The sequence below is a fragment of the Manacus candei genome, unplaced genomic scaffold (assembly GCF_025592945.1).
Source record: "Manacus candei isolate 608988 ecotype Guabito, Panama unplaced genomic scaffold, ASM2559294v1 h1tg000014l, whole genome shotgun sequence".
Lineage (NCBI taxonomy): Eukaryota > Metazoa > Chordata > Aves > Passeriformes > Pipridae > Manacus > Manacus candei.
In genome coordinates this window covers 13,406,713-13,433,779 of record NW_026138062.1, presented here as the reverse complement: position 1 = coordinate 13,433,779, position 27,067 = coordinate 13,406,713, and the positions used below count along the sequence as shown (strand labels likewise).

Sequence of the window (27,067 nt, the reverse complement as noted above, 5' to 3'; positions counted from 1 at the left end):
AGTTGTGTGTCCAGGAGGATAAAAAAAATCGCAGAAGCAATAAAAACTTTCTGGCATTTAAGGGAGGCTGCACATGAGAGAATGCGAGTCCTACCATTCTGGGCCAACGCTACAGCCTCTCAAATGTACGCTAAGGAGCACGATTACATTTAATCTCTTCCAAGAAATCTCCTGAGTATAAATTACAGTCTCCTATTCCATTTCTGAGAGTTAAGAGCTTATTTTGACTACAAGAGAACTTGTAACAGCTAGTCATAAAGCAAAGACACTGAGATCTTGAGTAAACTCCAGAAATAAGCAGAACCATGACTTCTGGACCGTCAGATGACAGACACAGCCAAGAAGAGGTTCAGCAGAATCCAGCAGTCCTGCACCATGCTTTCCCCAATTATGTAGGATCTTTTTCTTTCAGTTACAAACCATGTGAAGTCTCTGAGCTTTACTACTTCCAAAATTACTGAAAAGTATTTGGAAATCTTACGGCTGTGCTTTCAAGTTGTGTTTAGAGAAAACTGTTCAGAATGCACTTCTACTGCTCATCATTTCCTTATTGGTTCACGTGCTTTTATGGTATTTTATGTCAAATTTAGATTGGGAAGCCAAATTCACGAGAACCACAAAATGCAAATTAACATTCCAAAACTAATGACTTTGTTTCTCAGCCTATACATGTGCTAGATGTCAAAGAATATCTATTACTGTCAGTGCTTCCCTAGATTTTAGGTTCTTTTCTACCCAAGAATTGCATGTCTCAATTCACCCCTAGGAATATACCACATTTTTTTTGTAGTCCAAATTTTCCACATTTAATATTTTTTTAATTTTTGAAAAAATGTCCTTCAAATGTTCACAGTCCACACAGCAAACATGATCTTTTTTTGACATGTTGCTGGTGGAACAAGCTATTCTGGATAAGTAATTTTATGTTGGTTTTCTAATTCTAGAACTTTAATACTACAGTTACAGGTACTATCACAGTGAATTATCTGTGTCTGTACTGAAACTTACTATTCAAACCCATGCTTTAACTTAAAATATATGTTTAACGTAAAATATTTTAAGCGTGTTAAATGCACTAAAAAATACTCAGGAGCACACAGATCCTACTTTAAAAGCATTGACTTCAAAACTAAATGCATCAGTAACAGTGGTTTTTTTACAAACAGATCTGAGGCAAATTTATGCTTTCTTTAATAAGTATCTGTAAGTTTGATCAACTTCACATTTCTGAGATTAATCCATACTTTCAGTGGCCCAAATTTACCTGTACTTAAATGTACAACAGTGGTAAAGGAACAGATTTACCTTTTTTATTTAATAATGAAGATGAAAATTTGAAGGAAAAAAGGCCAGTCACTGTAAACAATGCATTTCTTTAAAAAATTATATTCCTCACTGACTACTCCATGGACCAATGTCTGGCTATAAAAAAAAAAGCTTTAGACCTAATTTGGGAACTTTTAAAAATAGGAGTGATTATCAAATGGAGAGTGATTTTTACCTTATCAGTACAGGATGTTTATTCCTGATAACTTTCTACATAGATGTTAATCTTTAATACATTAAAAATGGTTCTTGCATAACACAATATTTACCCATGGTGCCTGGAGGTTATGTTCCATGGAAGTATACCAGTGTTTCCAATAAAGGTTTGAAGGACTGTGTTCAGATTAGGAACCCTAAACCAGAAGGTTCTACATGGTTGACCTTGAACCACTGTAAAGTGAGAATGTATGTAACTTTTTTTTTTTTTAAACATTTTTAACATCTGAGTGATGGACTAAGGAAATGTAAGTCAGGAATTCTCATGTTCTGACTCACTGCTCAGAGGACAGGACCAGTGCTTCGGGGACTGGCCTCAGTTCCAGCTAATCAACAGACCTAGGATGTAGCTTGAATCTTTCCACATTGGGAATCAGGGAGCAGTCAGCTGCCAAACATCTGCTTTCAAAAAGGCAGAAAGTAGAAGAAAAAAATCTGATAAGAAAGCAATTCCAATTTCTGAGGAAAAGGGATTTATTTCGGTATGCCTGGTTTCCAGAGGCAGATTCTGACCCCCTTCTGTAACTCATGCCAAATGGCTCTGATATGGCAATGTTCACACTGCAAGGTGGGGCCATTCCACGATGCCCTCTGAACAATGAGGTGAAAATAAGGCAGAGTTGCTCTTCAGACTAAGGAGTCTTCTGAGGTGCAGCACAGCTCTCCTCTGGCTCTGGGGGCTCTATGTCTAATGAAAAAAAAAATATGTAGGAGGTGGTGTGAACCTGGACCATACGCCATGGACAGAGCAAAGCAGAATCATGAGCTGAAAAACATTCCTGGCTTCTCCCATACTACAAGTACCAACTAAGGACATAGCTTATTTTCTGACATTAAGAAACAATCCCTACAGATTTCTGCTTGTAAAGACAAATCTGTCACCTCCCTTTGACCTGAAAACTATACCAGTGCAATTTGTGTAGCTTACTTGTGCAAAACAGAGCAATTTTGCTCAACCTGCATTAAAGCTATATAAAGCTTGCACTGAACAACTAAAAGAGACTGGTATTTTGATGGGTACATGAGGCAATCTCACACGGAAATTTCCTTACTGCTGCAATCCTAATTCAAATGATATGCTAGTAAATAACTGTTGAAAACTCAACTGCTCTCGTTATACAGTTTGTTCCAAAGGTTTCTAAACCTCATCAGATCATTAATAGTCTTTAAAAAAAATTGTGAAAGAGTCTTAATGAATTAGATGTCTCTTTATATACCACAGTTGGGGCATGTATGTATATAAATATATATAAATCTAAAAATGAGAGTCATGACAATTTTTGTTCCCAGTCAATGGCAAGATTCTTACTGAAAGTGTGAGGATATGGTGCTTTGGATGCTGGCTGGATGCAAGATTTAATCTGCCATGCCATTTTGACATAAAGGGACATGCTCCACAGCACAATTTCAATCTTCTTCAAAACTTAGGAAGACTGAAGGACTATCCTCCATCTAAGTCTGTATTTTGTTGTGGTGTTTTGGGTTTCTTTATACAATGCCCACTCTTTGCAGCATTATGTCAAAAAGAAGACAGACTCTACGATGTTCTCTCTGTAAGACAGTTATATTTCATCTTATTTCTGAATTTTTAATGTTTGCATCTAGCTAGAGGGTTTTTTAAAATTCTTTTTAAGTGCAATTTAGCTGGACCTGTAAAGGCACATGATAAACTCCACTTGATAAAAATAGTATGTTGACAACTGAAATAAAGTAAAATCGGCTGTTTCTGTGAAGCCTAATTCTCTAAAATAAAGTATATGGTCCAAAATACTGTCTCTTAAAGTGTTATGGATTTTAACAGACTCTGTCCCTGTTAGGCTCATTTGCTTCAGCCCATAGCTGGCAAAGAATTTAGGTCTTCATATCTTAGCTCATACTTGCAAGTAAGATCTGTTTATTTTAAACTTATTAAACAAGTTTGTAATACTGAATGGATACAGGGCATCAAATTTGCTTCTGTTTCAAATTCAGCCTCTCCAAGCTGATTGTTTGGACTTCAGGAATACCTGAAAGTGATTAAAAACTACTGCAGTTTCTCTACTCTATGATGAAAAGAGACCAAGCAGCACTACCAATAGATAGAGCTGGAAACTTCAAAAAGGAAACTGAAGTGTGTGTGGACAGATTACCTGTCCTTACAGGTAATCTAGGTGTTAATCACTGAAAACCTGACGAAATCTGAAGAAATGACAAAAAATTGTTTCAAAATATTACATGTGTCTCAAAGGGTATCTTTCAAGATCTCAATGGAGATCTTTCAAGAGGTGACAGACTTTTTCTCTCAAAGACAGTCATATCTGCCCTTAATACATGTTATCATTCTAAAAAGTAGTTACTGTATATTTAGAGCAATTACTAAAATTTAGGCTATAAGAACCTCTCCTTTGACTTCAGTAAATGAGTAATCATTTCCCTTCTGAAACTCTATTTGATAAACAGATGTATTTATCATGAAATACCTTCTCAAAAATAAGTCACTTTCAACTATGCATATACCAGTCGAATCACTGTGTCTCGAATTCAAATGCAGCCAAGAGCATTTTTCACAGATGGTAATGAAAAGGGTAGTGCATTCTTTACTACAGAGGCGTGACTGAATTCATTTAAGCTGTGAAATTACTTCTAATGCTATTGGAAGGCCGTTCTCCTTAAAATGAAATTACTTTTATTGAAACGCACAGGGAATTCATTTCTTAACATCTCTAATTTACCAGTTTTGCTGTTTTGAAATATTATGGAAATAGATTAGATTTTTGTCTACCTTTTCTATAACATCAGGAGAACATCTATCGCACTCCTGGCTCCAGATGCTTATGGCTAAGCTATGCAACTACCTCCTAGTTTTACTCTCACCTGAGAAGCGTTTCTTTAGGGCTTTCTTCTTGCAGAAGCAGGCTTAGCATTGGAGCTCACACACAGGGGTTTCACCAGCTATCCAGAATGCATACAATATACAGTCCAACTATTCTGTCTTTACTGTCTGCTCTTAAGGTACAAGGCAGGACCAACAGCTCTGCTGAGGTTCACTTCTTCATAACCCTAATGCTGCTGTGCCAGGAAGATGCTATGTCCCCAAGTGTTTGTTCAGAAATAAGAACAGGAGACTGTGGGCAAAGGGTCAGCTAACTGCACCAATATCTTCCATCCTTCATGAAAATGCTTTTAAAAAGAAATCTCTACGGCCCCTCCAACCCCCAAAGCCTAGGCAGGGTTCTTCTCTAGTTCCTCTTGCTGGTCTGTCAGTCCATCTGGAGGGAGACTACAGTGCTCCAGTGCTTAAAATACAACAGAAAACACAACGCTTTTGCTGAATACATGAATGGAAGCAACACTTCTGAACCAGTGAATTTCAACAGCAGTAGAAATGTGCTGCTTGCAGAAAACTGTCTGAGAAGTCAGGCATTAACACTCCTGTAACAAAACCAGCTGCCCACCAAATTTGTGGCTCTTAGGTCATGAAGGTCCCATGACCAGCTGAGTTTATAGGAAAATGCCCTCTCTTACACTGCCTTTCAGAATAATTTGTATGTTTTGTGTTTTCAAAATACAAAAGGCATTTGTGGATTTCCAAACTAAAAAATTGTCTTTTAAGTGAAAAAAAAAATAGCAAGGTGGGGGAGCTTTCCCACCTTTCTTGTTTTCACACACAGGGAAGTAACTATGCCAGCAGCCCCCCAGTACCTAAAGGGTGCCTATAAGAAAGCTGGAGAGGGACTTTTTACAGGAGTATGTAGTGATAGGAAGAATGGTTTTAAACTGAAAGGGGACAGGCTTAGCTTAGATATTAGGACAAAAACCTTCACTTATGAGGGTGGTAAGACACTGGCCTTGGTTGTCCAGAGAAGTTGTGGATGCTCCATCCCTAGAAGCATTTGTTCAAGGCCAGGTTGGATGACACTCTGAGCCTCATTTAGAGGAAGGTGTCCCTACCCATGGGAGGGGGGCTGGAACTAGATAATCTTTAAGGTCCCTTCCAATTCAAACCTCTCTATGATTCTATGATATCTAACAACAATCAGTAAAGTGTGAGCACATGTCTCTTTCCGATGTGTGAGAAAATACACTTCATCTTTGTTTGGATTAGGGGAAACTGCTGTTCTACATCTCTCTCAGAGAATTAGCTTTAGAAACGTGGTCTCCAATGACATGCCAAAAAGGCAAGTTACTCATCCTCTCATCTCTTAAACTCTTCCTGGAGATCCACCTCACATTTAGCATTTTTATTTTCGAATGAGCTGACGATATGTGGGATGGATGCTCTTACATCAAACAGTCAACCTTTCAACTAATTTTACTGATCAGGAGAATTTCAAATACTGATTTATCATTCTATAATATAGACTTGTAAGCACCAATTAGGGAAAGAGGGGTCCCTTTACTAATAAGTATTAGCACAAGTTTGGTGTTAAGAGACTGAAATCTTTGCCTCAAGTTCAAATGCCTAATGCCCAGTAGGGCATTACTTTTTCCTAATCCCTTTCAAAATGTTGTCTCTTCTATTATAATCTCAAGCACAAAATGTAAACACTATGTTAAATCTGAACTAAATCTAGCACAGAAGTCCAAATGAAAAAACTTGATGACACTCTCAACAACGTAAAATTAGGTGAATTCTTCTATGGAAGAGAACTACCTTGGATGCTGGTTTCTTCCCAACCAATAGCTTTATTACATACATCTTCCTACAATGAAAGGCTGCTCAAATGAGCCACCAGTTCATGTGACAAAGATCTGTTTTTAGATCACAACTTTGCCAAGCTTTCTGGACTGACACTTTCAAAATACTCCAGCCACTGCTAAAAAAGAAATACACCTTTCCTTGGATTTTGGTTTCTGTTAAAAAATAACATCACTGCTAGTAACTCTTTCAAGGGATCTGGGCAAATTCTTCAGTTTGGTCTCTGTGCATAATTTGCAATTCTTGTCTTCACCAAAATCTACCCAAATGGTAAATCTCTGCAAAATGTTGGCAAACAGGTGTTCTGTAATAAATGGAAGTGGTCAGGTTCCCTGGATGTCAACCAGACCCTGAAAATACTTTCATCCAATCTTCAGCAATTTCTGCCTGAAAATACAGCGCATTTGCAATGTGGTCCAGTCCACAAATTCAGGAGTGGGAAGGAAAGACTGAGTTCAAAAAAACAAGCTAGGGAGAAAAAGGAAGGAAGGAAAGACAGGGACCAGAAATGATTGAGAGAAGAAAGAAAACTGCAGAGGAAACTGAAAGACTAACAAGGGCTGCAACCAAGCACATGACAGAGGGAATGAGGTAAAAGCAAGTAAGAGAGATTGATGAGGACCTGTATCAGACTAGGGACTGCCAATACAAAAAGACTGACAAAAGAAACAGAGATCAGAAAAAGACCCAAAAGTCAGAGTCACACTGAATGCAAATGAGCACAGCGACAGCAGTCCGCAAACTGGGAAGGAGTTGCAATGGCAAAGGAATTGGATTAGACAAAGATGAGCTAAAAGCAGAATGAAGAATCTAGTACCCACTACAATCTCACTCCAGCATCTGAAATGTTTTTAGTAAATGTCTGGGAAAAATTAACAACATATTTTAAATTTTTTTGTTTTGGCACTGGGAGGATGAGTTTTGCAGGGGATATAGTGAGGTTCTTGCCAATTTTTGTGGCTAAGGATTGATAGGTTTTTTCTCCACAAGACCCCTGGGTCACTTCAGGACAAAAGGACTTCATCTGACCATGAACTAGAACTGCAGCAGAAGGCAGACCATTTCTCCAGTTATAAGAACATCATACAGGGCCCGAGAAACAGAAATAAGAAGATGAGGATGACTTTGGAGTTAGAGAAGATAAATGACAGCAAAGAAGGTCATCACCCTTCTTCTACCACTGTGATCTCCTGTGGTGCTAGACAAAGTGTTTAAACTTCACTGAAGTGTCCAGTGCTTTGTGTGCTTCTCCGTGTCCAAGTGACTCATTTATAGGGCCCTGGAGCCTGATGAGCTGGAAGGCTGGGAAACTACAGCTGGACCAGAAGCTGGTATGAAGTCTGAATATATCAAGTATTTTGACAAGATATTTCCTAAACACTCTGAACTGCGCACTCAAGAGATACTTTCTATTTGTAACCAGTCAGAAAAACCTTCCTCAGACTTTTTTTTTCCAAAATAAGACATATCTTCCCTTCTCTCATACACGTGAAAATAAATTTAATACTGTTTTTTGTAAAACATTCCGGTCCAATAGTAACAAGTACCTCAGAAAACCCTTTGAAGCAGTTAATAAGGACAACAATGTATAATAAAAGTATTTGTAAACATTAATATTATTACAAAATATTTGATAAAAATAATAAAGATACAAGAAACTGTCACCAGGTTATTTTCTGCAGACGTTTTTGTACCTTCTGCCATCTTCAAGGGCTCCTGCAATCACAAAAAGGGACTTTGTGAAAGAGAGATGCCCTCACTCTGAATGTCTATGGCATACTTATAATAAAACTGCTTTTTCCAAGAAACCCAAAAGTTATTAGAAGGTCACATAAAACTGCAATCTACTGAAAAAAGTATTTCGAAGAAAGATCTAGTAGCACGTTGTTCAGTTCCTGAGTTTGTGGTAAAACAAGTAACAGCTTATTTTTAGAATATTTTGCAATTATTTGAAGTTGATACTTCCTAGTAAAGTGAAATGTGCCTGCTGGAAAAGGATTGGTAACATCCTACATTATTTTCTATTAAAACACATTTCAAACCAGCTAATGAATAAGTGAAAGAACATTCGTAAAGCCCTTTGTAAAAATCAAAATTTACAAAAAGCTTACGTCTTTAAACAAGACCTAACTCTGGTGCTCTTGAGATTCACCCTCCCAGTCAAATTTTGCGCTTGCAGCCAATTTCTGGAAAGTTCATACATGTGAGCCAACTCCCTGAAGTCAGCCAGACTTGTCCAAGAACACCTGAAAAGTCTGTGCCTTTAAAAATAAGCTTGGAAAGAATCATGCCTTTTAAGTTTTTAAGCATGTAGATATTAGCAGAATAATGTAGTTCTGTGCAATAACTGGCACTTTTGAGACAGCCCAGCTGAAACACTGCGTGGTTGTGTTCAATCAAGAACTACCACTCACAAGTCAGCAGCATGACTGCAAGGTCATAGACAGAGGTTGTTTACAAGCTGGGAAACAACCTGAAGTAAGGTACTTTATCAGAAATTATAGATGTGATCCCTGATGCATGTTTTTAGCAGGGGATCCAGAAAGAAAGGCTTATACGAAAGGAGCTTACCTACCTAATAGAGAGAGAGCTGGACATTTAAAGATGAGCCCCACAGACAGGAGGTCAACATTTGTTGAAACAGTGCTCATGTTGTTGAAAGCAGCCATCAGTACTATATTTGCAGGTTCCTTTGTGTGAAACTGCAGAACCAGCTACAAAAAACTCAGTTATGCTTGATCACATCCAAATTACTTTACAAGGTCAAAATGTTTCCATGTATAATGTTTTGTGAGGCATGGATGTTTCTGCTTTGTACCATTGTGTGTGGGAATTCTTGGGGTACACAGTGAAAGATGCAACGTAAAAACATTAGATATTCAGAATCGGAAATAGCAAAGTGAAAGTCACTTATGTTTGAGAAAATATAATTATGGTAGAAGCTGCAGGGAAATTTTACTGAGATACTATCATTCCTCACCGAAAAGCTTGAGAAATACACAAGTATTAGAGCTCCCCAAAGACTCAAAACAGGCATTTTTGTTAATCTGGACTATTAAAAACATTGCCAGTGACTCAATCTATTCTTGAAAATATCTGATCTTGTTTATAGTCCTAATAAGCATTCCGTACATAAAGTCAACCCACCTCCATCAGTACTTTTTTTTAATTTACTCATCTCTAAAAGATTACATCTTGTCTAATTAGACAAATCTATTTCCAAACTATTTCTCCGGCAGATAGAAATAATATCTTTATGAACGGAATTTCCATACTTTCATGCAACTGCATCCTTTAAAATATACAATTTTTGATGTAGTTAATATCTTCTTTTTCTTTAGCTGACACCATCTGTTAGTTTATACTCTGTGGGCTGGAGCAAGAGGTATGCACTGATATATACTGTCATCTATGCCGCTGCTACAGGCTGAGACCATCCAGGTTGACAGAAAGAAGCGACTGAATGAAATGGGTCATAAAGAACTATCAGGGCACTCTGAGCTCCCTGGTCAAAAGACATGCTGGGCTCTCCATGGGACTTGAATCTGTGAATGCCTAGATGTAATATGTATGGTTTTTTTCCTTCATTTTATCAAATTCAAAGTATGTAGGCAAGCGCTAATATAGATAATGGGAGGTATGATGTCCAGGAAGGTATTTAGATAGTTATTTATATTGTAAACTTGCAGGGCTACATCTGTAGGAAAACTGCCAACTAACTCTGTTTGGTGTTAGAAATAACACGATTCAAGAAATAGAAGGAATATATTTGTCAGATTTTCACAAAGGACACTAGAAGCTTCCCTTTCCTCCGAGCTACCACTAATCATTCCTCCAGCAGACTGCAACCACTCCAATGGAAGCATTACAATTCCCTCATGGAGCAGGCGGAATTGCCCTTGCTTTTCCTTCTAGCTTTAACCTATGTTGCTGTTATCTCTGAAATGCCACTCTGAAATTTTGTCATATACAGCTTCAAGTCCCATGAATTTGCCAGCTTCTTTAACACCAGTGAGAGAACAGAGTGATTGTTAAAAACTCTACCTGCTCACCCTTTGCCACAGTGCACCAGGAGAGGAGCTTGGAGTTATTCTTGATTCTCAGTTTTGAGTCTGTTTGTTTGGAGGAAAGCATTTGGGAGCTGGGAGGTAAAGGCATTATTAAGGAAGGTAGAAGCCCTCTTTGTCTTACAATTAATTTTCAGACAGTGTCTTACATATGAAAATAGTTGACTGATAGTTACCAAAATGACTACCATAAGGAATTAAACATGCCTCGAAAAATATTTATCAACAACTTATCTGTCAAAATAATCTTCCAATGGAGATGATGCTCAAAGTCCACAAAGTGAATAAATTTTTGAAACGATTAATTTTACTTAGTTGCATGGAAACCATACTTTAAGGCTCATAATAAACACACTCAAACCTCACTAGATAGATACAAGATGAGCAGAGTGACATACAATAGCAGCCTGATACTACATTAAGAAGCTGAGAAGTAAGTCAGGAGACTTTCAAGGACAAATATTAACTTTATAATTTGATATATGAACCCTAACTGTATTAACAATAAAAAAGAACGTGTCTTCTGCTACTATTACTAGTGGATTCACAGAGAACAATGAATTAAAAATTGGTAATTATGTCAATGTCATGAATATGTTTGCACATTTGAAAACCTGAGGCAGTCGAAAATGCTGTTGAACACAATTAAATGTTCCAGAGATTAAAGTATGCTTATCTGGAGTGTACTTTTCACAGCAGTTCTTGCCCGGTTCAAGTTTACTTTGCTCTTAACCAGGCAATCTACCAGCTGTAGCAGCAGCCACGCAATAACAAGCATCCTCCAGTAGCAATTTGTTTCACTATCAGCTACAAATAACTCAGCTGTTCATATCACGCTCCAGGAGATACATTGGTAATATTACAACCTTTTACCATACAGCACAGTATCCTTTCCCTATATAGTAGAAGTTGTTTTTTTTTTTGTTTTGGGGTTTTTTGTTATTCATACGTTCCTTCTGAAACACAATACAACTGCCTTGGTCACCAAGGAAACCCACTTTCACTTCTCATTGGCCATTGGCAGTATGACTTAAAAATAAACTTGTGCCAGGTCATGTGTTTTAAAAAGAAGTGTGTGAAGGTGAAACTAAACTTTAAATGCAAAGTAACTCTGAGCAAGTAAAAACATTAGAATAGCGTTATTAAAATGCATGCTTATTTTTACATAAAATTTTCTGTTCAAGTTTCTGTTAAATAAACAGCTGTTATCAGATCGTATCTTTAAAAGAAAAAAAAAGAAAAAAGTTAATGGCAAGTGATAAAAAAAGGAGAAGAGGAGCTAGTCTTCATGATATTTCTAGAATGTGAAACTTGGAACTAGCAATATGAACAGGAATAAAGTTAAATTTTTCATAATCCTGATAGCTATATCTGAAAAGCTCAGCTCCTGACAGCAAGCACTCAAAAGAATGAATGACTGTTTTTTATTCTTTAAAGTTTTATTTTGGGGCCAGTTGGTTTGTGGGAAGCAGTAGGAGTAAAGGGATTATTATCTTTTTTCGCTATGGTCAGAATCATGACTCTTCATGGTTAACAGTACTGCATGCAGTACCAACAACTCTTGCAAAATGCAAAGACTGTAATCCTGACTGGGACAATTTCAAGGAGCTGAGAAAAACAGAAGAGCAAGAGGCATGACACAAGAAAACAATAAGCAGTAGCCTTCTATACACAGACAGTAAAAAGACTGTGAAAGCCCACAAATTTGATAACTAATGCATCTGTTGTCAAGCAGTAAAGGGATCTTATAGGGATGTGTTTTCGTTACTGTTCTTCGTACAGCTCTGATTTCTGTACCAGATTCCCTATTATCTTCTTCAAGCAGTTCTCAACCCTGATTACATTGCAACCATTCAAAGGCATCCACTAGAGAGAATATCCCTTCAAGAAACGTGCTCCTGTGGCGAACACACCTGGTGCATACAACAAAGTTACGCAAATTTTTTTTGAAAGGTAGATTTGCTGTTTTCTTAGGTTTCTACAAGGTTCCAAATGACAGCAGCACCCCGCACTGAATCTGAATCAGAAACCTATCACATCCTTATTCACCTGCTTATTCAGCTGTGCTGAAAGATATTTTGACATTTTAACAGGAACAGTACAGGCAGAAACAAAAAACTTCAGCAGTATTACTTTTATGACATAGTAATAGCAAGAGATGGCTATTTTGGATGGCAGGATGACACTTAAAGCTATAACAGAGAAGTAAAGCAGTACAATCTTCTAGCAGCTGGTGATCCTATAGGAAAACACTGCAATTCAGGCAGAATTACTTGTGCGCCTTGGATCTTATTTCAGAGCAGAGCTCTCTAGACAAAGTCTTAAGTTGTTCACTGAATAGTGCTCTGAAACCAACCCAAAGCAATTAAATCCAGAGTGAAAGCATGAAGCACATCCTGCACAGTTTCATGCAGGGCTCTTATGGGTGCATAACAACAGCTCTTCCAGGAGCAGTGATCCATTACAATACATGTACACTGTTCCTTGTAATATGGTTGAGGAGCCCACGTGGCAGCAGTATGCTCAAGTGAATTAATTGACCTCTGTAACAGGACACCATTAAGCTACTCTTTATTCCTAACACACTAGCCCAATACAGGGCTGAAAGGGAGTATTTTCTGTATTTTACACAGGTAACAGACTTAAATACTTTATATTCTTCATTCCATCTGATATAACACAAAAATAGAGCTTAAGCTGTCTATAAATAACCTCAGATGATCCTAAATTTAAAACTTACACCCTATCTATTACCACTTGAAATCAGTAAACCCATTCAAAACCATAATAAAGATGCAACCATGCTTCAAATTGCTAAGAAAGAGGCTAGAATATATAGCAGTTAAAATAAAAACACACTGGTAAAACGCTCATGGGGTGTTAGTTGTTATGTATACAGCTGTATAGGCAAGCAGAGTTGGGTGCTGTGTTTCTACAAGGTCAGCAGCAACCCAGGGGACTCCACAGAGTATTTTGAGCTCTCCACAGAGTTACAGTAAGAATTTTAAAATCCTGAAGCATCCACTTTATTGTGCTGCAGAAATCCAAGTATTAATTGCCTCCTCAAAATCTGACCTTTTTATGGTGGTCTTGTGAGAACTCAGAGCAGAGGCATATCAAATAGGTTGTCAAATCTGAAAAATTTAGACTAGGATAAGAAACAAAATGGCACCACACCCAAGCTTTTGTTCAGCTTACTACTGATGGTACTGTTGAAAATGAATTTTAACTTGTAATTTTCACTAAACTCAGAAAGTTCCCTTTTAAACTCCCATATAACAACAACTAGTAAGACTGAGACGTTAAGTAAAACGGGGGAAATGCAGAACAGTGGGTGATCATACAGAAAAAAAGTACTTGGTTACATAAAGAATCACAGCGATCATCAATTTAGCAGTCTGGGCCAATCTCCACATTTCTTACTCCCAACTGTGATACTGTGTATTTTAAAGACAACATGCTTACTGCACAAAGAGAAAGAAATTCCCCCCAAACACACACAGCATTCATACAGATGGATCGATAGCTCCATATAATTTTTTTTAATATCACTTTTCTCTGAGGTGATTTTTGCAGACAGAAGAGCGCTATGGAGGAAATTTATTCATTTTATAAACTTCACAGCATTCCACTAAACTGCAGATATTATTTTTAGTTCTCCCTAGCATGAAGCAGACAGGGAATCCAAGGCACAGTGCCAAGATGTAAACCCACTCCTTCTGAGCTGCCTTTAATCATGTTGCCTTGCTCCCAACTCTGCTCCCACGTTTAGGTCAGCAAATTTCCTCAAGGCTAAATCTGAATATATGTACGCATATGCCATGGATAATCTGGGTGTGTTCCTTCATGAATAATTTAGATAAAAGTATGATGTGTTGCTCCTACTGAAAGGTTCACTTGATTTTCTCTTTTGGCAAGGTTCACCCAAAAAAGTGCTGCTGAAAAAGAGCCAACACCTTGCCTCTATTTATAATGTCGTTGATTTACAAAAAAAGTGTATCCTCTTCACAAATTTCTTCTTGTACTGGTTAAGCTTGCAGTCCTGCTGCACAGAAAATTAAGGGACTCTTATTGAGTATGACCATAAAGCCACACCAGAAGTATTTTCTACAAAAGGGATACTTATTTGAAATCTTTCTCCATAAAAAACAAGTCTTGTGTGCTGCCTAAACCAAATATTACAGGAAGAGCAGTATTTTCCATAAAAAGCTCTCCTAAAGTTGTTATGTGATTTGCACATCAGAGCAGCATCTTAAATTATGTTCTTGTTTTGTTGTTTTTGCAAAATATAGTTACAGTAGCTTGTTTGGCAAGTTGTATCCCAACTGCTTAGATTGCCAGAGAAGTACCTTGACACTGAGGGCAGTCTACTATTTATTTTCACTGCCAAGGAGGTCATACACACGATCCCTCCTAATTAGCACACAAGCAGGAATGAATTTTTTCACATCAGACTACCAAAGCTATAATTTTGCACGCTATGGCAGAGCTGAGGCAGGCAGGAATTGCAGACCTTTGCATATCTATGGCACCTGAAGGTCATACATCAGCTTTCAGCACAGGGTTTAGCTGGAGGAGGTGTGATGCTTTGTTTCTGCCCTTCTGCCAAGCAGTCCTAAAGAAAGCAACTGGTTCCTCGCTGGCAAATACAGCACTGTGAAACATATACTACCCTATTCTATTTTTATTTAGAAATCCTACAGTAACTTGAGATGAAGTTGTTAGGAATAATCAAGCCAAAGCAGGAAACAAACTATGAGAAGGCACATAAAAATATACTTCAGCAAGTTAGCATTGCACATCCTAGTCTTTTATTGCTCTGTTACTGAATATTTACTCTATTTCAAAAATACTCAAGAAGCCACAGACCACTGACTATTCCCAAAGTTTCTGGGACATTGCTGGTTTTAGTCTTTTTTTTTTTTTAATTAACATAACAGGAAACCCATATCTGCGTCACACAGTACACAAAATATATTTAACATCAGCATTCTAATAAATAAATAAATATTAATCTTGCTAAGAAAAACAAAATTGAGAACACTCTGGAAAGCTGTCTTTACTATGCCCTGGAGGATAATATTCTGACTTCCCATAATATGTTTTTCCATGCATCAAGGATCTCTAAACAGCACTGTGCAGATCTACACGTTCCTGCCAAGAAGAGTAATGAAGTAAAACATAACCCTAGTCATTTTAACAGAGCAAGCTGCTTGTTAAGGTTTATCAACATACAAAAATGAACTTCATGACTGAAATATACTTTAAAGTCAGCTGTAATGGGATGGGGAAAACCACAGAGCTAGGGATAGTAGAACTGGAAAAAAGCCACACTTCTATGGTATTGGTTTTATCTTACCCAACAGCTTCTACAAATCTTTCACACTGGCTTTGAACAAGGCTCTCTCTCACATTTGCATTGCAAATGAATTTAATCCTTCAGAAAAGTGCCACATGTCCAATACTGTAGAATCCTACCCTTCTTCAGTTGTTCCAGAGACGCAGAACAAGAAAAACCTTACCACATTCCAAATTTCCAGAAAAGATTACTTTTAAAAGCCTACTTAATTCCAAAGAGATAAAATTATTTAGAAAAAAGGAAGTTATGAGTTCCATAAGAAAGTAATCAGATTTGAGAAGAGATGAAGACAACTCCCTATTACAATTTATAAAGTCAGGAAATGTGGTTTAGTAGATACAATTCCTCTAAGCACCAAGCAGAGTTTGATTAGCATTAGGAGCCCATTAAAAGTAATTTTTTCTTTTTTGCACTGGTTTGACTGAAATATTTTGCCTCTCTTACAAATGATCCAAACTGAAAGGAGTTATAATGCATCTAGGTAACGTATTAGTTCATTACGTCTTTTTTAGGCTCTGAACAGAAAAATAAAATTTAATACATGGATTTACTATATGCCATCTAACAAGACTGAACAGCCTTCATGTTACAACAGCCTTTCAAGTACATGTTGCAGGTTTTTGTTTAAGTGACTTAAATAACTAAAACCACGCAGAAGGACAGAAAAGCCATGTTTAAGTGCTGCAGCTGTAGCCACGACACAAAATTTCAGCTTGGAAAGGTAAAATTATACCTAGAGCTCTAGCTGCTGCCATGGTTTTCCTTTTTTTTTTCCCCCCCGAGAGATTCTGGTAGAGGAGCAGCGGAAATCCTGGCAGCACCATCCTCTTCAGAAGAGGACCAACTAATTAACTTCTCACTCTAAATCCTAATTCCCGGCAGCAGGAAGAGGGGGCAGGAGGGGCTAAGCAGCCCATTTCACTTAAGAGGGATGGCTTTAAGCAGGCTTTGCCTCAGACAGCAGGGCACAATGCTGTTCATTTCAAGCAGGGTGGCTGCTACGGAGGCAGAGGCAAGGAAGGGAGAAAGCTCCAGACGATGGTAGGTTTTGTGCTGGTAGAGCATGACTGTTCAGAATGAAGACTAGCTGAATTTTTCAAGATATACAGTTAACTTTTATAAATATCTAAAACTTCAGACTCTAATATGGGCTACTATGAGCACTTTGAGTCGAATGCACCTAGTTTTGTTTGACTGGTGGGGTTCTCATGTCCTTTTCTCTGCAGTCTTAAATATACTACCAGAACTAATCCTGTACAGCACAAACAGGTTTACCTCTGAACACGGAATTGCTAGAGTACTTTCAGATCTACAAGATCATCAAGAAAGTTTATTTGCCCACCTCACTGACGTACCAGTTGTCACCTGATTAATACACCTGAATAGGAATAAAAAAACCCCCAACATGTTCATGGATGAAAACATGCATATCCGACACTGATGCATGTTCTGTGGTACCCAAAACAAACCACAAAATAGGAAGTTCACGCATCCTGGGGGGTCATCACTTCCACATTTTCATTCTGCCCTGTGACATTCAGTACTGTCTTCTTATAGTTTGACCTCTTCAGGGGCAATATGGTTCTGTGTAAAATGATCATACGCTATCTACCATTAGCAATGCTCTACTTTATTTTGGAACCCATGTCACTGCATACGGTCTTGATGTACCTATTTGTGTCAGAACATAAAGGAGATAGATAATATATTACAGTCTATACAGAACAGGAAAGTTTATAAATTAAGTCACTTCACTTTGTTGGCTTAAGTTTGCTTTCCAGCAGCCCTGAAACAATATGTTATTTAATGACCTATATAAGTAGGTCTTTTTACCCAGTCATCTCCTTGTGGTCTCTGAAGCTACCTCAGAACAGCACAGAACATAAAGGTAGAAGATGCCACAGTTCACATATGGGGCTAATTACAAAAGCCACATTGGAAATAAACTCTTCTTTTTTATTCTTGTCTGAAACCACAAAGAAAACAGAACCAGGTGGCAGAGGACAGCTGGTACCATGAGGGGACCATGCCAAAGCTGATGAAAGCCTGCATGACCTACAGACTAGACAGCAATTTCCAAGATCTGTCCCCAAAATTTATCACGGTATTCGCCACTTTACCTCAGAGAAACTCATCACATTCGCAGAGTTCTTGGCAAATGGGGAAGATGGATGGAAGAGATGCAAGGAAGGGTGCACATCAAATGCTGTACCAGACTCTAGCAAACAGCAGAGATTGAGAGGAGTGAGTCACAAACACCACTATTTTGTGATGGCTGCTTAGAAATTGAATCTTTTATAGCATTCACTTTTATAAATAACTACCTTCAAGCACTTTGGTCTGAGTTTTTTATCATCCCCAAAAATCAGACTCTCCCTGTTGCCAAGACATAAATAAGCTAGCCAAACCTTTTTGAAGTCAGTTTTCTATTTAATGATTTTTACAAGGAACTGCCTCTACATTTGAAAGACAGGAAAAAAAGAAATGTAGAAATAGATAATCAGAAGGCGGCTTGATTTGGTATTCTCAGATGCATACAAGCTCCTTTCTTTAACTAAGACAGCCTTATTATCTGGTACACTGCTTACCTACAGACACTCTCAGTGAGCTTACATCATTACGTATATTTACTGTTCTAGGTTTCATTTTGCCTTTCTGAAAACACAGTCCTCTGAGACATTGCTTCTACTCCTCAAATAATGGGGTGGTTTTCATGAAATGCAAAGGGAAAAATTAATCAGTTATTTCTACAAACACAACAGCTAAGAGTATTTAAAACCATTCCCTTTCCTCTCCTAAACATTAATCGGGAATAAAAAGGCTGTTTCACCATTTAGAAACAACTAACAATGTCACTGTTTTTATTATTTCTTCTGTTGGAGCATGGGAGAAAATTAATATGGACAAGATGTTCAAAACTGGAATTTAAAGAGAGCTTCACAAGCCTAAAATGAAAAGTGCTCTCATATGCAAAAAAAAAAAAAAAAAAAGGAAAAAAGTGCCAAATCTATCATTAAGGAAAACAAAAATGAAACCTGCAGCTCTTGACATTCAGTTCCCAAAAAAGGGAGTGCAAGACTTCATCAGAGGCTGTATAGCCCACGTAAGCCGGAGATAATAAGGCTGCTCACCAAACAATTCTGCATTCATTGCAAGCCTTTAGCATCCATGCTTTGTTCTGAGTCATTTCTTTTCAGTTTCTCACCCCATGAATGAAATCCTGACCCACAAGAACTTACAGAACATTTTTTTTTGTCTCTCCAAGACTTGTTTTCTTGATAAAACTGGGACAACCTATCTTGCTCATGGAAAACAGTGTTGCTTCTTTCCTCTGCGATCAAACTGTGTTTGTGCTCATCTGTCTAGCAATCAAACATCATCTCTCCCATTTCCTGCAGAATCCTTCAAAACCTAGAGCTCATCTTTTTTGTCATGTCTGTTATACCTATTCAAAGCACATCTTGTCAGACAACTCAACCAGTGCAACACTTTCATATGAATGGCAACAATGCTGTACATACGCACTTCCTATAACCAAGACTTGTCATGCAGCTCGTGCTCCTATGCCACATAAAAATCAAAGGACAACAGAAATATGAACGTAAACTTCGCAAAGTTCCTTCTTCAAACATTTCTAACTTACATTCTTCAATAAGAAACTTTATGTAACATGGTATTATTACAGCATAAAAGCCTCCTTTTACTAGACTTTGTACTGATGCCTCGTTTTTCAGAACAAACTGTCTTATGGCCTTGCTTTACTGAAACACATTTTCAAACAAGCAGGAGACACACTCCTGGAATAAACAAGTGTGTTTGACAAGCAGGCTCTTGTCTCTGTCCTTCTATCTCTCCAGTTCTTATCACAGCTTTATATTGTCAGCAAAAAGCTTCATTATTTCTGCTTCACCTTGAGAAAGCCTAGACCCCTAACACATGGGTGTAGCACAAAGACACAGCTATAGATTACACCCATAGACCTCACTGAGGTCTGCACACCTGAACATTTTTCTTTCAAGGCTAGCTTGGATTAGTTTTGAAACCCTGTAACAACATACTTTGATCCCTGCTCACAGGTTTTCTAAAAGAAAAACAAAATACAACCAGTAAGTTCTTATTTATCTGGAGGAAACAACTATCTTCGCTAATAAGAATCAATTACAGTATAACTTGATTTAGGATGCCAGTTCAGGTTAAAAAAAAATTCCCTCCAAACAGGCTTATTAACGTTTCAAGAAAACACACAACCTAGATAAGCATAATAATTAAAAAAAAAGTTCAGAAAGAGATACCATAAGCCTTTCCTCCAGAAACAGGGAATCAAGGCAATTGTCAAACTGCATTGATTTGTTCCACACAATTAAAATCCGGTTTACAACATAAAATCAGTATTCCATGATAAAAATGTGTTGAAGTTGAGCTTGAAAACACTAAACAAACAGGCTTTCTTGGTGGCTGCAAGAAAGGCATGCTTGCCATATTTATAAACTCTAACTTTTTGTTAAAAAAAAAAAGTAAATCTGTTCCCAGGATTGTAAAGAAAATCTGTCAAAATATAAAATGTGACAATACTGTCATCTGATGTCTACAGACAGACTCTGTGCATCCTAGATAATTCTCAAATGACATCAATACAAAACTAACAAATCTCTGGCTGTTATTCAGAAGCTACTAGGTAGTGCTAAACAGACAACTACCCTTACCCACTCCAGCTGGCTACTGCTTTGAAAAGTTACAAGCAGCAGCAAACACTAATAATTCAGCAGAAACAAAAAAGAAGGGAAAAATTTCTTTTCCCATCTCCACCAGTCAGATGGCTTCAGATGTCTCCCCTTGTTATTAAACAGCAAGACACACACACCCCCACAAACACTTCCCCCCAGTAAAAGCATCTTAGCATCCACTTCCATGCTGCCAAGATGAGCTTTGGGTTTGAAACACTGCCAAAGTACTACTCCAGAACAGGAGTTGATCCACAGACTTTTCAGCTCTGCCTAAAATTTGTAGGCTTTCAAATAAAATTAGAACATGTTTCATACTACCTCACTCTCTCATTTTTCTTCAATCACAGCAAATAACATTAAAAGATGTTATCTTCCCACCTGATGTCATCAGAGTACATATTGCATTGGCTTTTTATTGGTCACCTGGTAAAGAAATCTGCAGGGAATGGCAAGAAGTATTGCTTTTTTCTAAAGAATAACAACCCTTTTTGTGGTCATAGTGAATGCACACGCATCCTAAACACTGTGCAGTACAGCTGGTGGACAAAGAAACAGGCTTGAAGCCAAAACTTTCGTTCTCACCTACATTGTGTTTTCAGGATTATCATGGTAGCACTAATCTCTTGGAAGTCAATCATTAACCTCTCACTTTCATAATTTACACCCGCCATAAAAAATTATGGCTGTCTTCTAACTCAAAGACCACGTAACATCTCCTGCACTCTTCCTTCACTGCAGAGCGACTTATCGTGCTGCTGAACTAAATACTGCCAAAATGGGTAAACACCATGGCTTTGCAGTCATCTCTGGCTAATTTTAAGTCAGTATAACTTTACAGAATCATAGAATGGTTTGGCTTGCAAGGGACCTTGAAGACCAGCTAATTCCACCTGCCCTGCCACAGGCAGGGACACCTGCCATTAGACCAGGTTGCTCAAAGCCCCATTCAACCTCACCTTGAACAATTCCAGGGATGGAGTATTCACAACTTCTCTAAAAAGAAACTTCTCTAGCACTTCTGGAAAGGTTGTCTGACTCTTCCCCTTCTTGGCTACTCACTGATAACGTGTGCCTCCAACTCACTTGTCTTGACGTAAATGGTATTAAGGTTGCATAGTAAAGCAACTGAGGAAAGCAGTTTGGAAATAATCCAGAAAAGGTGAGGGAAAAGCAAGTTTAACACCAGTCAATTCCCTGATCCTGTTTGCTGTGCAGCTGCACAAACAGTTGTGCTGCCATGAGGACAAAGCCGAGAGGAAGGAACAAGGGGTCGAGGCTTCAAGGGGACAGGATCGCTTCTCTCAGTAGCAGTGCCAACTTACATTGCCTGAAAGTCTCTACTGCCTAAGATGGCAAATGAGGTTGTCTTAAAATACCACCTGTGAAAAATACTTTCTAATCTAGTAGACAACACGGGACTCATACAACCACTATGAAACAGTAGTGCATACTTAAAGATCTTGAGAGCATGCAAGAACAGTGGCAATTTTATAAGAAGCAAGACTTTCAGAAGAAGATTTTCGGAGCTAGTAACCTGCAGCCTGACTTCATCCACTCAGGACTAAGCTTAATTACAGACCACTAGCTAGAGACCTGGACAGGCTTAGCCAACCAAGTCTTGATGACTGGTAACAAAACACAGAAGGGGAAAAAAATTCTTTTCTTTTTGATATCTTAAAAAAACTTGCCTGTTAGTCAGACATTTGTGAATCCCATCACTGGCTGTGCATTTACTACCCTCACTGTAGTTTGAAATCATATGCTGAGTAACAGTCATGTGATGGACATGTTCTTTTTTAATGATAACAAGGTTAAAAAAAAAAATCTTAAACTAGGTAAAACTTAGACTATATTGTCAGAACAAGACAGGAAGGGGAACTTGTTCACAGTAGTAACTTCCTTCAGTAGAAGACTTTACCTACATATCAGTTGGAATCAAATGATACAGAATGTGTTTGATTTAACTCAATGCACATAAGGACATTTTCCTCCATGAGGAAAGAAGAGAAGATATATGGATAAAAGCTTCAGTCAGAAACAGCCTCCCAAATATACACATACGTACTAATTTGCATGTTCACTAGAGTACTAGGGATCCACTAAACTTTGTAAAACAATCTCATGGTACCAGCACAGACCTACCCCAAAAATAAATTTGATTCAGCATCTTCTGCTAACAGCAGGAATCTCAATCCATATGGTCAGTCTCCTAAAAAGACATTTTGGCTCCTCTCTTGCCAGATATGATCCCCTCCACTTCACGCTTCTTCTGCGTGTTCTCTCCTGGCAGAGCACTCCAGCTGTAGCAGTTGCCAGCAAGTTAAGCGTAATTACCTCCACCTGGGATACCGCCTGTCCTATCATTAATGATGGCTTAGGCCACAGCTATGCATGCAACCGAAATCCCTCCCACGTTATAGTCTCTGGAAGTACGCTGGGCTCAAATAAAAATTAATATACCGACAACTCTTCTGTAGTTTTCTTAATGCTTTCTACCCTCTTCACTTAAAAAAACAAACAAAAGAAATCTGAGCAACTGTTCAGTAGATCTAGTAAGTCAGCTAAGTGGTTTCAGTAAATCCCAGCACTTCTAATTGCATGTGTCTTTCCTCCAGTTTGTGAAAACTGAGGAGGTGACCTAACTTAACCAAAGAACTGTTATCGAAAGGCCTTTCTCTTGCTGTCATTTTGCAAAATCAATCGTCAAACCTACTTGCCAAACCGCCATTGCTCACATACCCTAAACAGGGAGCAGAAAGAAGTCTGCTGCACATTCGACATGCGAGCCAATGCCTGTCACATAGTCAGGAAAATACAGTCTTACTGTTAGGACTTTTTTCCAGTTGGCACGTTATCAACAATGTCCCCACCCAAACCAAGAGTTGTTTGTAGCATTACTGTGTGCGCCTGAGCACAGGCAGGTGTCCTTAGTGTGACCCGGGACAACAGAAACCACTGGTCACGAACGATGGTTTCTACACCACCAGGGTCTGCAGAAAAGCACCATCTTCACTACTCAATTCCTGTCCGACGCTTACGCCACTACAGGGACGATTTAATACAAATTCTGCGTTTTGCTCCCAGAGCAAATTGTGCTTTTGCCATTGAGATGCGACGCCTCCCCATGGAGGGGGAACGGAGAAGAACGAAAGGGGCTCCATCTTCCGCTGCACCGCGTTTCGCAGAGTGGGTATCCTCGGCCTAGCAGGGGGTGCTCCATGCGCTCGAGGCAGAAGCGGCACAGCACCCCGCGGCCACGCGGGACTGTGCGCCCGCCCCACGCACACCCCTTTTTCCCGAGGGCGCTGCAGCCGCCTGAGCTGCAGAGGCAGCCGCGGGACGAGCCCAGCGGGCACGGCCGGCCCCGGGCGGGCTCCCCCCACGCCGCGGGTGGGTGTGCGGGGCGTTACGGTCCCGCAGCGCCCCGCAAGCGCCACCCTGCCCCGCCCCAGCACACCGACACGCTCCGCGGCTGCGGAGTGCAGCGACCGAGGTCCCGCCCGGCGAGGGGGAGAGAAGCCAAGAGGGGGGATCCCAGGCAGTGCCCCCTTCCCCTACGCCCGCCGCCACTCGCCTGGTTGGGGTCAGTGGCCCGGAAGACGTGGCAGGCCATGGGGGAGTCGGGGTTGTCGGGCTGCGCCTTGATCAGGTAGGCGAAGTAGGTGAGGTCGTGGCTGTTGTGGATGAAGCGGGCGATGTGCTGCGCCTTGTGCTCGAAGATGAAGACGGCGGGCGCGGGGCTGGCGGGGCGGCCGGGGCCGGCGGAGGGGCCGGGGCTGGCGGGGCCGGCGGGCACGCAGCGCAGCGTGGGCGAGCCCAGCAGCAGCAGCACCTCGCGGGCCGGCACCGCGCTGCCCGGGGCGCCGCCGGGCTCCTGCCGCTGCCCGCGCCGGCGGATCTCGGCCACCAGCCAGGGCAGCATGGGCAGCGTGGTCCGCCTGTCCAGGCATGACGAGCCCACGTACCACAGCCTGAAGCGCTTCTCCCCCGGAGGCGCCGGCTGCGGCTCGGGCTCCAAGGGGTGAGAGAGCGGCTCGCCCTCCCCTCGCTTCTCCATGGCGGGTGCCTGGGCGGAGGACGCGGCGCTCCGCGGCCGCTTCCCCCGGCGCCAGGTGCAGCTGGCGGGGCCTGCGCTCGGCCGGGGCCGCCGCTAAGCGCGCATCCCGCCGGGCACGGCCGCGCCGCCTCCTCCTCCTGCCCGCGCGGGGTCAGCCCGCGGGGCGGGGAAGGACGGCCGAAGAACCTCCGCCTCCTCCTCCTCAACGCCCCGGGGAGGAGCGCAAGGGCTACGCCCCGAGCGAGCTCCGCGCCCCGACCACCCCCGGCCGAGGGGAGGGCCAGCCCCGCCAACCCGGGCCCCAAAGCAAAATAGAAGGTGGGATGGCTTCTGCCGGGTGGTGCTGGGCTCTCCCTGAGGCTTGCAGTGTGACCAGCCGCGCGGGGAGGCGGAGGAAGAGGAGGAGGTCCGCAAGGGGAGGAAGGTCGCCAAGCGGCGGAGGAAAGGAGGTGGGGAGGCCGGCGGGGCAGTTCCCCGCCCTGCTTGCAAAAGCTCCCAAGCGCTTTTCCGAGTTAGTTTTGATTCCGGCGAGCCGGAGGGTCGCTGGGGAGAAGGCTCCTGCGCAGGGAGCGGGGGCCCGGGGCACCCCCGCCCGGGGCGCTCGGCTCCCACCGCCGCTTCTCCTCTGGTTTCTCCCCTGCGCGGGGAGAACCGGCCTTGTCGCGGCCGTGCCACAGCAGCGTCTCCTGCCGAGCCACTGCCGAGTCAGAGTTTCGTTTAACACTGATTTTATTTTTTTTTTTTTAGGCTTGTTTTTCCTGCTCGAGTTTTAGTTGTGGGGGTTTCGCCATCGCTATCGCGATAACATCTCTTGTCAACGACAAATCCGCCACCTACTGCAGATGTTAGTAACTAGCCTCCTCTACCTGAGAAAGTAGTTGAACAAAGCTCTGCCAGTCATACATCATCCGTATCCCTTTGGTAATTGCCAGTTGTAGCGACTGTCTCCTTGTTTACATCTGTAGCAACAGCGGGGATGACTCGCAGTAAAACGTTACTATGGGTCCCGTTTTAACTGCCTAGAGATAAAAAGTCTGTAGCTTGAGCTGAAGAGCTGGTCGGTGTAATTTGAGGCTGCATCATTATTAGGGCAGAGAGGGGTCAGGTAGCACTCAGGTCACAGCCCACAGCAGTCTGAACTGACACACAAACTGTCGCATTACCGTCATTTTCATAGCAGTATAAACCACTCAGCTCATTTTCTGAGCAAACTGTTTTGCTCTTCATATTTTTCCAGTTTAACCATCTAATTTATCCATTTTGGTTTATCAGTTGTAGTTCTCAGTTTTAACATTCTGGTTTGGCAAGACCTCAAATACATATCCTCTCATGGCATCCTCCAAGCCTTAAGGGACATCCTGCAATGTCCCTTGGGACAGGAGCGCTAATGCAAAAAGTCTTATGTAGGCAGAACACCAGCTTCAATATGTGCTACAGTGGTACAAGTTAAAGCCAGACTGGCATTGCTTCCCTAAGCTATTTTTGCACACTTTAACATCTGAACTGCATTGTTGTACAGTAGATTTTACAACGAGGGTAACTAGAAGAATAATGGCCAAATTTTTTGGATCATAAAACTAAAAAATTTCTTGTCCCTCACTCTGCAGTTAGCATTAACCCTTTAGCTGAGAATGGTACTTGAGATTTTGTGTCCACCATTGCGGGATGACAATTCAGGAGCCACTGCGATCCTCTTAACAGTGCACCTAGGAGAAAGAGCCGTTTGGTTTCTGGCAGCAGCGCTGGCTCTGCTTTAATCCTGCAGTGAGCTGCTCCTTTTCTGCCAGTTCAGTTCTGTGAGCCACCTCTAATTTAAGTGACAGCACTCATAGAGATACCACTGTTAGCACAAAGGAAGCGGGAATGACTGCTCAGGGGTGAAGAGGGCAGCAAGACTACTCACCCCTTTTGGGGATGGTTGGTTAGACGATTCATCTAGAGCATGAAGCTGAAATTCAGTCACTTGAGCGCAAAGACCAATTTAACCTACCAGGGAAGTGAACTAAATGCTGGGCTCGCACTACAGCAGCGGCAAAACCCCCTTGTACGTTCTTTTGCAGTGGTTTTAGATGGGATAATCATTAACAGGCTCCAATGAAGCAGCCTGAGGGAGAGGTTGCAACATAGTGAATAGCTGCAACTGCTTACCAACACCATCTCCAAGACTATTAGATCCCTTTTGTTTTATGTTTGTATACGACCTACCAAAAGCAGTTTGCAGACAGCCACATCGGCTTTTTGGTGTTACGGCAATACAAATAATTAATAATAATCAGGAAACTTGAAGACAACCATGTGAATACATTAAAAGAATAGCAAAAAGAGACTGAAATTCTTTTAAGCAATCACAGATCCACTGATGTTCTCACATCATTCAAATAGAACAAGAAGCCTTGAAGATGCTACAGAGCTGCATTTTCAGCTTTTAAGGCTTCAATTTTTGCAAATTATCAGGTAGAACTGAAATTCTAAAATGTGAAAAGTTAATGTGAAATTCTTCAATTGTCAACATTGTGCCTGTTATGTAAAGCTGTTTGGTTCCTCCTTCAGTTGGGTGATTTCCTTAATATGGTATGAGATCTGATTATTTTGACCTCATTTCTTTTTATTACTGAATTCTTTATACAAATCCCTTATAAG

General features: G+C 40.7%; 1 protein-coding gene across 3 annotated transcripts in view; it reads right to left on the bottom strand.

Annotated features, from left to right (window-relative positions):
* Positions 1-24,824, bottom strand: part of TBC1D4 (TBC1 domain family member 4) — a 556,453-nt gene extending 531,629 nt beyond the window's left edge. For 2 of the 3 annotated variants that reach the window (XR_007903340.1, XM_051780401.1), the window contains exon 1: positions 23,945-24,824. Coding sequence is in view for 2 of the 3 variants with exons in the window: in XM_051780401.1 (XP_051636361.1) it covers positions 23,945-24,427 (483 nt within the window). In the remaining variant the exon portion in view is untranslated. The remainder of the gene's footprint in view (positions 1-23,944) is intronic. The other variant, XM_051780402.1, reaches the window with a different exon arrangement.
* Positions 24,825-27,067: the final 2,243 nt, after the last annotated feature.